At 57.9% G+C, this 14,611-nt stretch overlaps 1 protein-coding gene across 10 annotated transcripts in view; it reads left to right on the forward strand.

The window, feature by feature from the left end:
• PIK3R5 (phosphoinositide-3-kinase regulatory subunit 5) overlaps window positions 1–14,611 on the forward strand; it is a 38,916-nt gene that overhangs the window by 20,484 nt on the left and 3,821 nt on the right. For 9 of the 10 annotated variants that reach the window (XM_014259675.2, XM_088065371.1, XM_014259676.2 and 6 more), the window contains 17 exons: window positions 829–938; window positions 2,718–2,818; window positions 3,086–3,154; window positions 3,835–3,973; window positions 6,150–6,219; window positions 6,819–6,993; window positions 7,484–7,637; window positions 8,080–8,163; window positions 8,746–9,478; window positions 9,556–9,706; window positions 9,809–9,934; window positions 10,148–10,273; window positions 10,988–11,081; window positions 12,219–12,295; window positions 12,812–12,905; window positions 14,149–14,231; window positions 14,413–14,525. In XM_014259675.2, the coding sequence (XP_014115150.1) occupies window positions 842–938; window positions 2,718–2,818; window positions 3,086–3,154; window positions 3,835–3,973; window positions 6,150–6,219; window positions 6,819–6,993; window positions 7,484–7,637; window positions 8,080–8,163; window positions 8,746–9,478; window positions 9,556–9,706; window positions 9,809–9,934; window positions 10,148–10,273; window positions 10,988–11,081; window positions 12,219–12,295; window positions 12,812–12,905; window positions 14,149–14,231; window positions 14,413–14,525 (2,486 nt within the window). In that variant the 5' untranslated portion in view covers window positions 829–841. The remainder of the gene's footprint in view (window positions 1–828; window positions 939–2,717; window positions 2,819–3,085; window positions 3,155–3,834; window positions 3,974–6,149; window positions 6,220–6,818; window positions 6,994–7,483; window positions 7,638–8,079; window positions 8,164–8,745; window positions 9,479–9,555; window positions 9,707–9,808; window positions 9,935–10,147; window positions 10,274–10,987; window positions 11,082–12,218; window positions 12,296–12,811; window positions 12,906–14,148; window positions 14,232–14,412; window positions 14,526–14,611) is intronic. The other variant, XM_014259679.2, reaches the window with a different exon arrangement.

Genomic DNA, 14,611 nt, shown 5'->3' on the forward strand with positions numbered 1-14,611 from the left:
GCTTTCCTGAGCCCTTTTGAGGGAGCTGCCAAGGCTACGGGGCAGGGAGGGCCGTGGAGCCTCTGCCGAGGTCACAGTGGCTCTGGGGCAGGGCTGGGTGGGAAAAGCCTCTGCTGGGAACTGTCACAAAATGCTGGCCAAATGAGCAGAGAGTGGAGCATTTTAGGATATCTTTGGGAATTTTGTGGGTGTGTGGCATGGGTGCTGTCCAGGGTGGCCTTGCAGGTGGTTCTGCAGCATTGGCAGCTTTTATTTCTTCTTACTCAATTATTTTTGAGCATTTGTGTTGCTTCTAAACAAGAGGCAAAGAATATGCGGGATGGACCCATCTCTGTGCCTTGGAGAGGGGGACACCAGCCCCAGGGTCCCTCTGGGCTGCAGGGGAGGAGGGAATGTCCACCAGGTCACCTGTGCTTGCTGACGGTCAGGAGCATGGGAGCTGTTCAGGAACATGGGAGCAGTGCCCCTGGGAAGTTGCTGTTCCTGGCATCCCAGGTGGATAGATATAGGTTGGGTGGGATAAAACCTTCCTCCCCAGCAGTCTCTGCCAGCCAAGGTTCAGGATGCACCCTGGGCCCTGGAGGAGAGGTTGAGTGTGATGGCTGCAGCCACCATTTCCCACCATTTCCCAGTGCCCTCATGTCCCCTCGGAGTTTTCCACCATTGCCACAAAGGCACATGGAGCTTTCCTTCCTGTTTGTGTGGCAGCGAGGGGATGGTTCTGCAGCCTTCCGTGGCCACTTGGGGTGGGCTTGTGACCATTGCCAGTGACCCCTGGAGCCATCAAGGGCTTTATTAACTCTCCTCCTTCTTTCCCCTTTGATGCAGGAGATGAATTAAAATGCAGCACACCACGTGCACAGAGGACAGGATCTACCACGCTCTGGAAAGGTGTCTCCACGGCCTTAGCAGGGACGCTGTGTCCAGCAGATGGGCTGGTAGGTGACCAACATGGACTTCTCTGTGTGATCCACCTGGGCCCACATCTCACCCAGCACCCTCTCTGGGCTGTCGGTGCTGCTGGAGGCCTTTTCCCTTCCAGTGGTCAGAGTCAGAGGTAGCATCCAAACTGCTCAGTCCTCCTGGACGTTTTGCTGGAATAGGAAGGTGTTCCAGGACCCTGAACAGGTCACGTCAGGTCTGACCCGTGTAAGGACTCAGCAGGGCAGCCGTGCATGTTGCCCGCTGTCCCTGAGGAAGCTGGGGAGAGGAGAAGGCTTTGTTGAGCGCCAGGAAAGGCTCCTTTGTTCGATCAGCCAGCTCTTCGTGATGCTTGCGGCCCCCGGGGCAGGGCTGTGATCTCTGCTGCCCTGTCACACACAGCACAGAGGTGTTGTTATCAGTTTAACCCTGGCTCAGGTACTGTGGAGGCCACAAAAAGTGGAGCCTTGCTCAGGGGGCTGTGAAGGGATTGGGGCTGATGTGGTGAGGGCAGAGCAGCAGCGAGCAGAAATAATTTCTGAATGTCATTCTGACCTTTCTGCCTCATAGCTGTGTCTGTGAGCTGTGATTAAATCACTGCAAAACCCTCTTGTGGATGAAAGAATCTGGGGGCTCTCAGATTCTGATTCCTTTTGGTCTGTGCAGTTCTCTCAACCCTTTCTACTTTTCTTTTTCCCTACAAGATCAACAAAGAGATGCAGACAGGATCCTACCTGCTGCCAAATCCCAGAGGACTCCCTTTGCCATCCCAATCCCAGCCACTGCAGCGATGTCACTTCCATGCTGTAGCATCATCTGGGGGATTGGTTGGGGCAGTTCTGCCCCAGATTCCCATGTCCTTTTCTTTTCCCCTGCTCTGGGAAGCAGGCCCTGAAGTGTGACCCACATTCCTGGTTCCTGGAAGTGCGACCTCGTGCTTGGCACGAAGACAGCTCGTGGCCAGAGGAGCCCCTGTGGCCAAGCAGGTCATTGTGTGCCCAGAACTCACCTCTCCTGCAATTACCATCAATCAGTTCCCGTGTCACTCACAGCCCCTCGGCGCTGCTCTTTGTGTTGGTGAAGCTTTTACACAACGACTCCATCACTTCTGCAGCTCATTAGCAAAGATTGAGGTGCTCAGGGCTGGGGTCTGTGCTGGGGACAGCTGTGCCAAGTCCCTGTCAGTCCCATCCCGGTGATTTCCCCTGGCTCCCAGGCCCCTTCCTGTGGCTCTCATGGGCTTTGGCAGAAGGACCTAACAGTCCTGGGAGAGTTTTGGGCGTTTTGCACCTCAAAAATCTCATCCCAAGGATTTATGCTCTGCCAGGAATCTGCAGCGTGCCCTGGGTGGGTGTTGCTGTGCCCCAGCCTCGGTGCTGCTGCTGGGGACCCCCAGGACCCCCAGTGCCCCCCCCGAGGGCCTGCAGCCCCCATCCCACCCCGTGCAGGAGTGAGAAGCGTTTGGTCACTGTGATGGCAGGAAAGATTCCAGGAAAGCAGAGCCCAGAGCTGTCCCCTCCTGCCTTTCTGGGGATGTTGTCACACCCTGCCTCAAGTTACAAACAAGAGTTTCATTATCGCTGTGGTGTCCAGGACAGTCGGGCCAGGAGTGACCGCGGCTCCGGGAGTGACAGTCGGGCCAGGAGTGACCGCGGCTCCGGGAGTGACAGTCGGGCCAGGAGTGACCGCGGCTCCGGGAGTGACCGCGGCTCCGGGAGTGACAGTCGGGCCAGGAGTGACCGCGGCTCAGGGAGTGACCACGGCTCCGGAGTGACCGCGGCTCTGTGTCTCCACAGCCGGGCTGTGCCTGAACTGCTGGAGCCTGCAGGAGCTGGTGAGCCGGGACGCCAGCAACTACCTCATCCTGGTGGAGAAGATCCTGGGCAAGACCAAAGAGGTGAGTGGGGGCTGCCAGTGGGAGCTGCAGGCTCCGAGGTATTGGCAGATCCGTGGCTTGCTCAGCATGGGCTTTGGCAAAGCTGGGTGGGGGTTTGGGGTCATGAGATCGTGCCGGGGGTTGGGTGGGGCTTTGGGGTTGGTTTTCCCACAGAGATGAGGGAATCTCCTGGGTGTGGTGGGAGCTGGGGGCTGCAGTCTCCAGGGATGTTTTGGGCAGTGCTCCTGGCCAGCAGCTCATCCCCGTGCCCTCGGACTGTTCCCACAGGTGCAGGAGAGGTGTGACTACGACCTGGTGATGCCCCTGGCTCTGCTCTTCTACTCGGCCGTGCTCTATGTAAGTCCTGAGGCTGCTGCAGCCACCCCAGCCCAGGGCAGGCACCAAAATCAGGGTGGCTTTGGCTGGAACAGCCCAGCCTGCTTTCATCAGTGCATCCAAAAAATAAAGATTCTGTATGAATCTAGAGGGATCAAGCATCCATTGCACAAGCCAAGAGACAAAAAAAATGAGCCTCAGGGGTCTTGAAGCTATTTTTTTAAGGCTGGGCTAATCAGAAAGAGAGATGGACAATAAAGTGGAATTTTTTTCTTTACCCTTTATAGCTGGGCAAAACACACAGGCAACGTGAATGAAAAGGAGCAGAGCCTTGAGCCTTCTCAGGAAATACTTTTTTTATTATTATTATTCCCAGCACAATGCATCGTTATCCCAAGGAAATCATTGCTGCCAGATCCTGCACAAGCACAGGCTGAATGGAATTCATCTGTACGGCTTGCGGGGCTTAAAAAGGAATTTATATTTAGGCTTGGGCATGTGAGCCCCACTTGGGGAGGTTGGGAAGGAGCTTCTTGGAGCTGTGCCCAGGGGGGGATCCTGTGGCCCTTCCTTGGGAGGAGATTGGATGGTGCAGGGGGAACCTCTGCTTTGCTTCTCTCACTTCCAGCCTAAACTCTGGAGTTCTCACACAGCCCTTGGGGTCTTTGCTCTTCTCGAACCTCCTGTCCCTGTTTCCACAGGCTCCTCACTTCCCACCTGGCTCAGACCTGCTCCTGAAAGCTGCCAGTGTTTACCACAGCTTCCTGACGTGGCCCGTGCCCTACTGTGACACCTTCCGGGAGCTGCTCACCTTCATCAGCAATGAGCTCAAGGCACCAGGTGAGTGCTCCTGCTCTGCCCTGGTGCCAAACCCAGCCCAGCCCCGGAGTTTGTCCCCCTGCTGCTCCTGTCTCATTTGTGCTTGGTTCCTGACTCCTGGGAGTGCAGTGTCCATCCCAAACCTCAGCTTTCCCAGGGGTCAGGACCCTGCCCTCCCTCCTCCCTAGGATGGTATTCCCGGGTGGTCCGGAATCCTCTGGAGGAGAAGGGTAAGATGGTGTTTTTGGTGGGTCCTTTGTGTGCAAGGAGCATCCCAGGGTCTCCCAGCTGTGGATCTGAGGCAATTAGCCACATGGGTAGCGATTTCCTGGCTGGCTTTCAGTCTGGAGGGTCTTTTCCCCAGCAGATCACGTGCTGGCTGCTCCCCCCAGCCCGCCCTTTGTGTGAGGTGCTCAGTGGGGGGACAACAGTGGGGCCGTTCATGGGCATCAGGGTGGCTGGAGCCTCCAAACCTGCTCTTCCATGGAGATTTCCATAGGGCTGAGGGATTCCCTGGATTGTTCTTTCCAGCCCAGACACTCCTTGTGACCCAGCTCTGGGCACATGCACGGACAGCACCAGTGCTCCTCTTAATTAAGGACTCCTTGTGGATGTCCTGTTGTTCCCAATGGAGCAGCTCTTCCAATTATTTCTCAAAGCCTTTTTTCCTAATCTCCCTGCCTTTTGGGGGCTTTTGAAGAGTTGTTATCACACAGAGCACATTGCAGCCCGTGTTTAATCCTGGGCAGGGTTTGGGAGGCCTGGGAGGGGGATGTGGCTGTGGCTGGGGGTGTTCCCCTCCCCCTCAAACAGGGAAGGTGCTTTGGGGAGCCCTGGGGGATGTGAAATGCAGGCTCTCTGTCAGGGCAGCAATTCCCATGAGATGGGAAGCTGGGGATGAGATGAAAGGTGTTTTCAAAGGAACAGAATGATGGAAAAGTCCCAACCTATGCAGCGGGAGCTCTGGACTGGCTGCTTTACCCCCAGCACAAATGGCCATGGCCACCAGGCAGGGTCTGGCTGTATCCAGCCTCACCTCAGAGCTGCAGGGCCACAGGGCCTTGAGGACACTCATGGGACTTCCCTCCTGGTCATTTCCTGCTGTGCCTCTGCTCAGGGCTGTGCCTCACACACCTCTGGAAAGCTCTGGTGCTGGGTGGGGGTTGCTGCATCCCATTCTTGCGCCATCCCCAGTGCCCCAGGCTGTGGGAGGGGGGCTTTGGCCCAAAAGCTTTCCCCTCCCACAGCAGAGTGGATTTTCTCCCAGAGGTGCTGTGTGGGAGGCGCTGGCTGCTGTCTTTGAGAATCCCTCTCCAGAAGCAGTGAGGCTGTCCCCTGCTGCTCAGCTGCCAGGACCTTGCAGGCTGCTCTAGGCTTGCTTCATGGCCCCCTGACCTGCTGGGGGGCTGAGGCCCAAGCTTTGTACTGAGATGAGGGTAAAGATTAACAGAGAATGAGCTGCTGTCAATATTTGCCAGCAGGGCAACAGCTTTGATCTGCACCCGGGGGCACCTCTGCAGGAGGGGTCAGTGCTGTGGATCAGGGTGGGCCCCCTGTGGGTGCTGAGCTAGGTGGGATGTGGCTCCCTGCATTGATAAGGGCTGGATCTTGCTGATGCCATAAAGCTTTCCCAAGCTGTGCCACTGTGCTGCTCTCTGGGGTGACAGGGCCCTGCTGTTGGCACCCAGCCCACATCCATGGGATGTCACCTAGTGTCCTGGGGACAGTCCCAGGGGGGCACCCAGGCTGTGGCTGCCCACACCACCTCCTCTCCTGCTGCATCAGTCTGGGCTCCATCCCTGCAGGAGAGGAGGTGGTGCTGACTTGCTGGCCCTGTGGGGCTGGGGGGCTAAAATGAGGGGGAGCAGCTGATAAATGTCATCCATGGAATTCCCATCCCACACCAGCAGTGGGGCAGCAGGGACTGGGGCTGGAGCAGGTCTCCTGTCCCATCCTGTGGGTTTCTCCTGACCCATCACTCTGGGTTTTCACCCTTCACATCCTGAGTTCCCTTGCTCCCAGCCTGGCCCCTCGCACGGTGGCTGTGCCTTGTCCCAGAGGACTCTTAATGCTGCCATTCCTGCTCCAGGCAGGGCTCTGCCAGCTCAGTGCTGCCCTGGGGGGCAGAGCCAGCTCAGTGCTGCTGGGCAGAGCAGCCTGCAGGTGTTCTGTGCCTCACGGCTCTGCTCTCCCCCAGGGATCACATTCCAGAGGCTGGTGAGGACGGAGCAGGGGCTGCCTGTGAAGAACTACCAGAGCTCCACAGTGTAAGTGTGGCCATGGGCACTGCTGGGGGCTCCCTGGGGCATCCCCATGGGTTGGCACTGCTGCAGCATCTCCCAGGGGCCAGGGAGGAGGGCTGGGAAGCTGGGCTGAGCTGTGGGAAGGGTGAGGAGAGCAGCTGGGGCATTTCCAGAGCCTTGGGAGGACAGGATCTTTGGGCTCCCCATGCCAGTGACCCTGGAGGGCTGTAGATACTGGGGAAGGCAAAGTCTCCTCCCCAAGGTGCTGCTGATCTCAGCAGATGTTGGGGAGCAGCTGGGAAATGCTGTGATCCATGATTTTGGGAGCCAGGAGCGAATCCATTCCAGCCCCAGTGCAGCAAGGAGTGAAAGCCCTGCAGCTCTGAGCAGTCAGACTTTGCACCTTATTCCATGGCTGAACCTTTCCCTGCCAATCCTCATCTGTAAACAGGGAAATGAGGCTGGGACACAGACCCGTGCCCTCCTCAGAGTCTCTCCTCAGAACTGCACCTTCAGGAGGGAAATGTTTTGAGTTCACTAATGTGCTGTGAGGCCACGTGGCTGCTGGGCTGAAGCTCTGGGTGGGTTCAGTGTCCTGGCCTGACTGGTGTCCACGTCCACAGGACGGTGCTGCTGCTGAATCGCTCGGAGGTCCAGGGTGAGTTCCTGTCCATCGCCGAGAAGCTGAGCTCCAGTGAGCCCCCCCAGCACTCCACACTGGTGCTGCTCCTCCAGCACCTCTACCAGGCCAACTTCGGCACCTGCTGTGACCTGGACAGGCTGCAGCACCTGCTCAAGGTGGGCTGGGGCAGCGCCCGCCCCGGGGTGCCATGGAAGCAGTGCACTTGGCTGCTGGATTTCCTACCCAACATGGGACTGGCTTGGCAAAGAGTTTTGGTGATGCTTCTTGGAGGAAAAATGCACATTTTTCCCTTCTCAGGTTAGACCTGAGGTCTGAAGTGTTTTGTGAAATGTGTGCAGAGGGCTCACTCCCCTTTTACCCCGTGGTTCCTTTCCCATCCCAAAGTGGAGAGAGGAAGGGCCCTCAGATCTGAAAATCAGCAAGTGTTTGTTTGACCAGACAAACACTTGGGGAGAGGCAAAAAAATAATGAAGGAACCACATGGGGTGTTTTCAAAGTAGTTTTTATTTTCCTTGGAAAAGTTTGGGGAGGACTTGAGGGTGGTGGGGGCAGTGGAGGGGAGACAGTCACCCTGTTAGTGATGCTGCCCATGTGTTACCTCAGTGGAGGGACCCCCTGAACGTCTTCTCTGGCTCTGCTCCGCAGTCCAAGCCCCTGGAGGAGCTCTTGGAGCTCTATGCCAGTGCTGCCGATGCGCAGGAGGCGGCGGCCGCCAGCAGCGACCCTGCGCTGGCCCGGGAGCGGCTCCAGGCCATGCTGCGTGACATTGCCGGGGCTGCCTCCCTTCCTGCCATTGCAGGTGAGCATCCCCCATCCCTCTCTTCCCTGGGGTTTTCTGCCAGCCCAGCCCCTGCAGCCGCAGCAGCAGGGAGCGGTTTTGCGGAGTCTCAGCCGCGTGCAAGGACTGCGCTAAAAAAGCACCAACCCAGGTCCTGTTTAACAACCACACCGTGAGCCACAGATGGTTTCATTTAACAGCCACAACATGAGTTGTCCAGCCTCCAAACAATTTAAGGGTGAGATGAAACATTGTCAGAAACCCATGGTAGCTGTGACACCTGGCGGCTGTGCAGGTGTGAAGTGTCCCCTTGTCCCAGTTGCACAGGACTGCCCGGAGCTAAGGACTGCAGCATCAAGCCTGGGCATGCAGGGGGTGGGTGGCACCTCCCAGGCCGGGAGAGCTGGCAGGAGTGGCACAGAGGGACTCTGCAAACCAGCTGCTGTCCCTCCTCTCTCCCCAGGCGAGGCCCAGCCCCGCAAGCTGCAGCCCATCCCTGTCCCCCCTGCTCGCTGCTACACCTACAGCTGGGACCAGGACACCTTTGGTGAGTCGGGGCCTTTGCTGAGCTCTCAGCCAGGCCCAACAGCTTTGGACAAGTAAAAGGATCCCCTTGTGCTGAGCTGGTGCCTCCAGCTTCCCCATTCCTGGAAGGACCTCCTGTGTTCTTGGGAAGGCTCCGTGTTCCTTCCCTGCTGGCCCCAGCGAGCGGGAGCAGAGCTCTGGCCCAGGCTTTGTGCTGAAGGCCAGCCCTGACAGGGAGCCAGGGTGGGTCACAATGGGGTTTGATCAGCCAAAGGCTTGGCTTTGCTCCTGCCCTCTGGTTAAACCTGGAGCAGACGTGAGGATGTGGTGAAAGCTGGGGCGGAAGGAATCAAAAGCCCAGCTGGAGTTTGCCTTTTGAGAACCCAGCCAGAACTTCGAGCAGAGAAACACAATTTCCTTGGCATTGCAATGGAGGCTTTTGTGGAAATTCAAAAACATTGAGGAGGAGGTTTCCAGCTCCTTGCTTGACACCAGGGTGGAGGAGAGCCTTGGCCATGAGTGGCAGTGGTGTCTGGGGTCACCATGTTTGCAGTGGCTCTGTTGGAGCCTGTGGCAGACACCTGCTCCCTCTGCTTGCTTTCAGACATCCTCAATGATGTCCTCAGCAAGGAGTGCAGCATTGCTGAGCCCCTGGCCTCAGAGAATGAGGAGGAGGATGAGGATGAGGAGGATGTGGAGACTGACGGTGGCTCCCCCGAGCAGGACTCGCTGCTGTCCCCGCTCTGTGCCATCTCCAGTGACTCCGTGTACTCCGTGCTGTCCGAGGAGAGCTCCAAGCCGTCACAGGTGTCCCTCTTCGCCTCCTCCAGGGAGTCCATCTCGGAGCTGACGGTGGTCTCCAGGAAGTCCCTGAAGTCGTTCGTGTCCAGCCTGAAGGACTGCATGGACAGTGGCTACGCCGAGGACAGCGACGAGAGCTCTCTGGACACGGTGGCCAGGACGGACAGGCCGCCCCCCAGGCAGCGGCAGTCGCTGACCAACAGGCTCTACAAGCTGTTCAAGAACAAGAGCCAGCAGCTGGTGCAGCGCCGGGAGCCGTGCCCGGGGCCGTGCTCGCTGTCGCTGCGGCGCGCCGAGAGCCTGTGCGCGTCCCCGGCCAGGCCGCGCGTCCCTGCGCGCTCCCGCCGCGCGCTCTCGCTGCCGCAGCACGGCCCGGGCTGCTGCGGGCCCGCCGCGCTCGCCCCCCGGCCCCTTGGGCTCCCCCGCCGCCCCTTCCTCAGCTGCGATGAGGAGGCCAAGGCGGGCACGCTGCGCGTGGTGGTGTTCGGCTCGGACCGCATCTCGGGCAAGGTGGCCCGCGCCTACCGCGACCTCAGGTGAGCCGGGCTGGGGGCGGCCACCGGTGCCTCGCCCTGCCCGGACGCCCTGCTCAGCCACCTCTCTGCCTCCCCAGGCTCAAGGAGAGCTCCTGCCCCTCACTGACACGGTACTTCAGGCTGCTGTTTTTCTACATCCCCGTGAAGAGGAGCTGTGCGGCTCCATCCACCCCGCAGATGCATCATCACCCCTCGCTGGCCCTGGGGGACCCCCTGCCCCGGGCGCTGGTGGGTGTCCCCTCCCCGCGGTGCCACCAGGGCTCTGCTTGGCCTGGGGCTGCTGTCCTTGGCCGAGGGGACCCTCGAGGTGACCACGGTGTCCGGTTTCAGGACCCCTCCCTGGCTGGGATGGAGGGCAGCACCAACGACATCTCGCACTACATCGGCCTGCTGGACCCTTGGTATGAGCGCAACGTCCTGGGGCTGATGAACCTGCCCATGGACGTCCTGTGCCAGGTGCGTGTGTGCCATGGGCAGGGCGGGCCGTGCCGTGCCCCTTCCTCGGGGAACTGAGCAGCTGTTGGGAGAACCTTCTGCCATGCCACGTGGGTGCAGGATGGAGATGGGGCTCCTGGTGGTCAGTGGGAGGTTCCCATCCCGTGGGGTGGGCAGCTGTGGCTGGAGGTACCACCTACCCCATCACATTTCTGACTCATTCTGCCACCCCAGTGTGCCAAGCCTGAGGCTGAGCCCCAGGAGGACTCCCAGGAGCAGCTGCCCATCTTGGCAGACATGATCCTCTACTACTGCCGCTTCGCCACACGCCCCATGCTGCTGCAGCTCTACCAGACCGAGGTGGGCAAGGGCTCAGCCCAGCCTGGTGAGGGAAAGGAGGGGTGGCTCTGCCTGTGGGGTACAGGGGTGTGGCACAAGTTCTGCTGTGGCAGAGCTCAGTCCACTTCATCCCTGGGGTATCTGTGGTGCCCTGCCTGGTGCTCCTGGCTCAGGGACTGAGAGTAGCTCCTGCCTGGACCATGAAGTCCCATGAGCAGTTTTCCACCCCAGCACTGTTCCCCATGCACAAAGCCGTGCCTGACAGTGCTGCCAGGTTTTCCACACCGCTGGAATCTCTCCAGAGCTCTGCTTTCCAAACCAAGCCCCTCCATGAAGCGAGTTTTCCACACCCCATTGTGTGCCTGGGGAGGATTGAATTTGGGGCTGTGGCTGGGGACCACCTGCTGCAGGGCTTGGTGAACAGAGCTCACAGGATTTGTGCTTCCAAAGCAATTCCCAGACCCTGCTATTGGCTCATTGTGGGTTTTTTCCCAGTGGTCTGCGGAGTTTTAGGTGAAAAAGAGAGGTTTGGGTTGTTTTGGGGATCTGTCCAAACAGTCTGAAGTCCAGCTAAAGGCAGGTGCTACCCCAAGCAGCTGCTGAAAGGTGCTTTGAAAATGTGGAAGGATTTTCCCAAACAGACCCATTTCCTAAGGACTGAGAGGGGTGAAGGCTGCCTGGCCTGGCCTGTCTGGTCCCCTGACCCCCACCTGTCCCCTCTTGTCCCCCTGGCAGCTCACCTTTATTGGGGGGGAGAAGAGGACCGAGGTCTTCATCCACTCGCTGGAGCTGGGGCACTCGGCAGCCACGAGGGCCATCAAGGCCTCAGGTCTGTAGCTGCTTCTGCACCCCCACCTGCCCTGGGGGTCTGGGGGCTGTGAGGGATGGGAAGGAGGGGCTGGGGGAGCCTGGGCTGCAGGAGGTGTCTGAGCCAGGCAGAGCGAGGATCCAGACAGCTCTTCGCTGGTTTGGGGGAGAAACATTCCAGTTTTGTATTCTCTCCAGGAGGGAAACCATGGCAATGTTTGATTGTTTGTGCTGCTCTTAGCTCTGGAATGCATTTACAATAAAACACCTCCAAGCCCATTTCCTTCCTCTCATCAGCACCTGCCAAATGCAGCTCTTTATCTTTCCTTTTTACAGCTTTCTCTTTGTGCTTTGTTCAAAAGTGTCATTGATAAAATCCCTCTTTTCATCTCCTTATTCTACTGGGCAAAGTCAGGTTTGTGTGCATGCTTGGAGCCTTCTGCGTGTAATTTTTTGCACTTTCATGCTGTGAATTTATGACATTAGCGATATTAAGAGAGCAGAAGCAGCGGCAGGAACATCTGGCTGCAGTTCCTCCGGGTACCCAGGACGGGCTGCTGTGGTGAAGCGCAGCTCGCACAGACACCCCATGGCCGGTCCCCAGTACTGCACCTGATCCCGTTCGTGCCTTTAACCGATGGCTTTGCTGTGAGCTCCACGTGTCCTTCGACACAGAGCCCATAAAATCCCCCCTGTGCCGTGTGCCCACCTGCTCCGCCCAGGGCAGGCTCTTCCCTCCGTGAAAGCGCCAGTGCTGAATCCGGTGTTTTCCTCTTGGCTTGTCTGGCACCTCTTCACAGCTGCAAAAAACTATCCAGGGGAGAAAGCACAGTTAGAAAGTGTCAAGCCCAGTGTTTCAGGGCTAATTTAATGTGGGCACAAGTCTGCCTGAGCAAACAGGAGCTGGCTGTGGCTTTTATTGCTCCGTGTTTTCCCTCTGCACTGGCTCAGCCAGAGCCACTTTCAGTTCTCCTGAGTGGTTTTGTAATTCCTCTCTGGATTCTTTGCTTTCTGCAGCTTTTAAGCCACTTTTTCTCTTTTTTTGTGCTCAGCAAGCCCTTTTCCCCTTCTGCAGGTACGGATGTGCTGCTGTATCAGCAGCCAGGGAAGGCTGGGAATAAAAAGCCCCTGTGTGATATTTGCTCCTTGTTTCCTGCAGGTCCAGGCAGCAAAAGGCTGGGAATAGATGGAGACAGGGAAGCAATCCCACTGACACTACAGATTGCATACAGCAAGGTCTGTGCTGGCACTGCTGGGGCACCTCCAGTGCTGGGGACAGCTCTGGGATGCTCATGGCAAGGAACTGAGGGACTGGAGTGTGTCCAGGAAAAGGGAAGGGTCTGGAGCCCCAGGAGGGGCTGAGGGAGCTGGAAAAGGGCTCAGCCTGGAGCAAAGGAGGCTCAGGGGGCCCTTGTGGCTCTGCACAAGTCCCTGGCAGGAGGGGACAGCCGGGGGGGTCGGGCTCTGCTGCCAGGGAACAGGGACAGGAGGAGAGGGAACGGCCTCAGGCTGGGCCAGAGGAAGTTTAGATTGGACATTAGAGAATATTTCTTCATAGAAGAGATTTTCCAGCCCTGGCACAGCTGCCAGGGCAGTGGTGGAGTCACCATCCCTGGGAATGCTTAAAAGATGTAGGGTTCTTTCTTAAGGACTTGGCAGGGTTAGATTTAGGGTTGGACTTGACCTCAAAGGTCTTTTCCAAGCTGAATGGTTGTGTGTTTCTCTCCCCTGGGCTCTGGCTGGTCCCTGCAGACAGCTGCCAGTGGCAGGAGTCACTGGAATGATGTGGAGAAGGTCTGCACATCCGTCAACCTCAGCAAGGCCTGCAGGAAGCACGAGGAGCTCGGTGGGTGCAGGGTCCTGGGAGGCACTGGGGCAGCGAGGGAGCGCTGTGGGTCTCCTGGCTGGAGCAAATGAGGGAGGTGAGAACACAGGAGACACGTGGGAGTCTCCTGATGTTCCCTCAGCTGTGCTGTAGTCCTTGGGTGCCAATCCTCAGCACCACATCAGGGACAAAGGACATGTCCCACTGTCCCAAAACTTCCAGCTGGAAAACCATCCACTAGGGATGGGGCTGGGGTGGCTTGAACACCAGGACGGTCACTGGAGAGTGATGCTTTCCAGAACAGCCCTTATTTAGCAAGGAGGACCAACAGGTGAAATACTGAAATGGAGCAGGACCAAGGTGCTGGTCCTGCATACACAGCAGCCCTGCCTCAGCATGGCCTTCCTGCAGCCCAGACACAGCTCCCTGCCACCTGCCTCAGCAACCTTTTTTCTAATCAAGTTTCCAATTAATCAAGCTTTGAGCCTTTGAAAAGCTCCAAGGCTCTTGGTCCATGTGTATATTTGGCTTGTTCTTGTTTAAGAGCTGCTGGTTTGGCCATCAGACATATCTGGTTCTGAGGAGGCTGAGGGGGTTTAGGTCCCTTTTCCTGGTGTGGCCGGTGCCTGGCAGGTGTTTGTCAGCAGGATAATCAGGGGAATCCTCTTGTACCAAACATGAGACATCTCCACAAGCTCTGACAAGCTCCACACTGTCCCTCCCCATCTGTGGAGCCATGCAGCCAATCCTGGGAGAAAAACGTCAGAGTGGGTTTCTCACTCCCTTCTAAATGTTGAGTTGGATGTTCCTGCTCTGGTTCAGGGCTTGCATCAGGGGTGCCCTCAGCTCCTATCGGGGGAGAAACCTCTCTGTGAATCTCTGTCCTTCCAAGAGGAATCTGATCCCCTTGGCTCCGGTGGTTTTCCCATTCAGCAGTTTGACCACAGGATGTCCCTGTAATTCCAGGCACGAGGAGGCATCTCCAGCTGGGCTCAGGAGAGTCAGCCTTTCCTCCCTCACGGTGATGGGCAATGGGTTTTCTCCTGTTTGCGGCCCAAGGCTGCAAATGTTCTCTCCTGCTGTTTGGAAAGCAGCTGGAATTACAGAGGACATTCAGCAGGAGGGGAGGAAAGCTGGGATTGCACTGCATTCCCCCAGCAGTGGGATCCTGCTGCAGCTTCAGCTCTGGGATGCTTTGAGAGGTGCAGGGCCCACCTGGGTTCCCAGCAGAGCCCCAGGTCACGGCAGTTTCCTTCTCTTGCAGCCTCGAAGACAGAATGTCTCAACTTAACCATGACCGAGGTGGTCAAGAGGCAGAACTCCAAATCCAAGAAAAGTTTCAATCAGGTAACCCCAGTTCTGGAGCTCTTACATCTGGGAGATGGGGTTGGCCTGGCCCAGCTGGGAGGGGAGCAGGGGTGGAGAGAGCAGCTCCTGGGGAGATCCGCCTGCTGCTGCCCCTGGCCCCCTGCCCAGCCCAGGGAATGTGCTGAGGCAGCAGCTCCCTCACTGCAGCCTTTCCTCTCAGCAGATCAGCATGTCCCAGATCAAAGTGGACAAGGTCCAGATCATTGGGGTCCAGTCCTCCTTCGCTGTGTGCCTGGACCAGGATGAGCAGAAGATCCTGCAGAGTGTGACCAGGTGGGAACTGCAGCCAGAGCTCCTGGGATGGGGCATCCTCACCTGTCCCTGAGCTGTGGGTGGGAATGGGGTCCTGGCCCCCTGGG

The sequence above is a fragment of the Pseudopodoces humilis genome, chromosome 21, assembly GCF_049639895.1.
Source record: "Pseudopodoces humilis isolate 2021_Gansu_Grassland_sample_001 chromosome 21, ASM4963989v1, whole genome shotgun sequence".
Classification (NCBI taxonomy): domain Eukaryota; kingdom Metazoa; phylum Chordata; class Aves; order Passeriformes; family Paridae; genus Pseudopodoces; species Pseudopodoces humilis.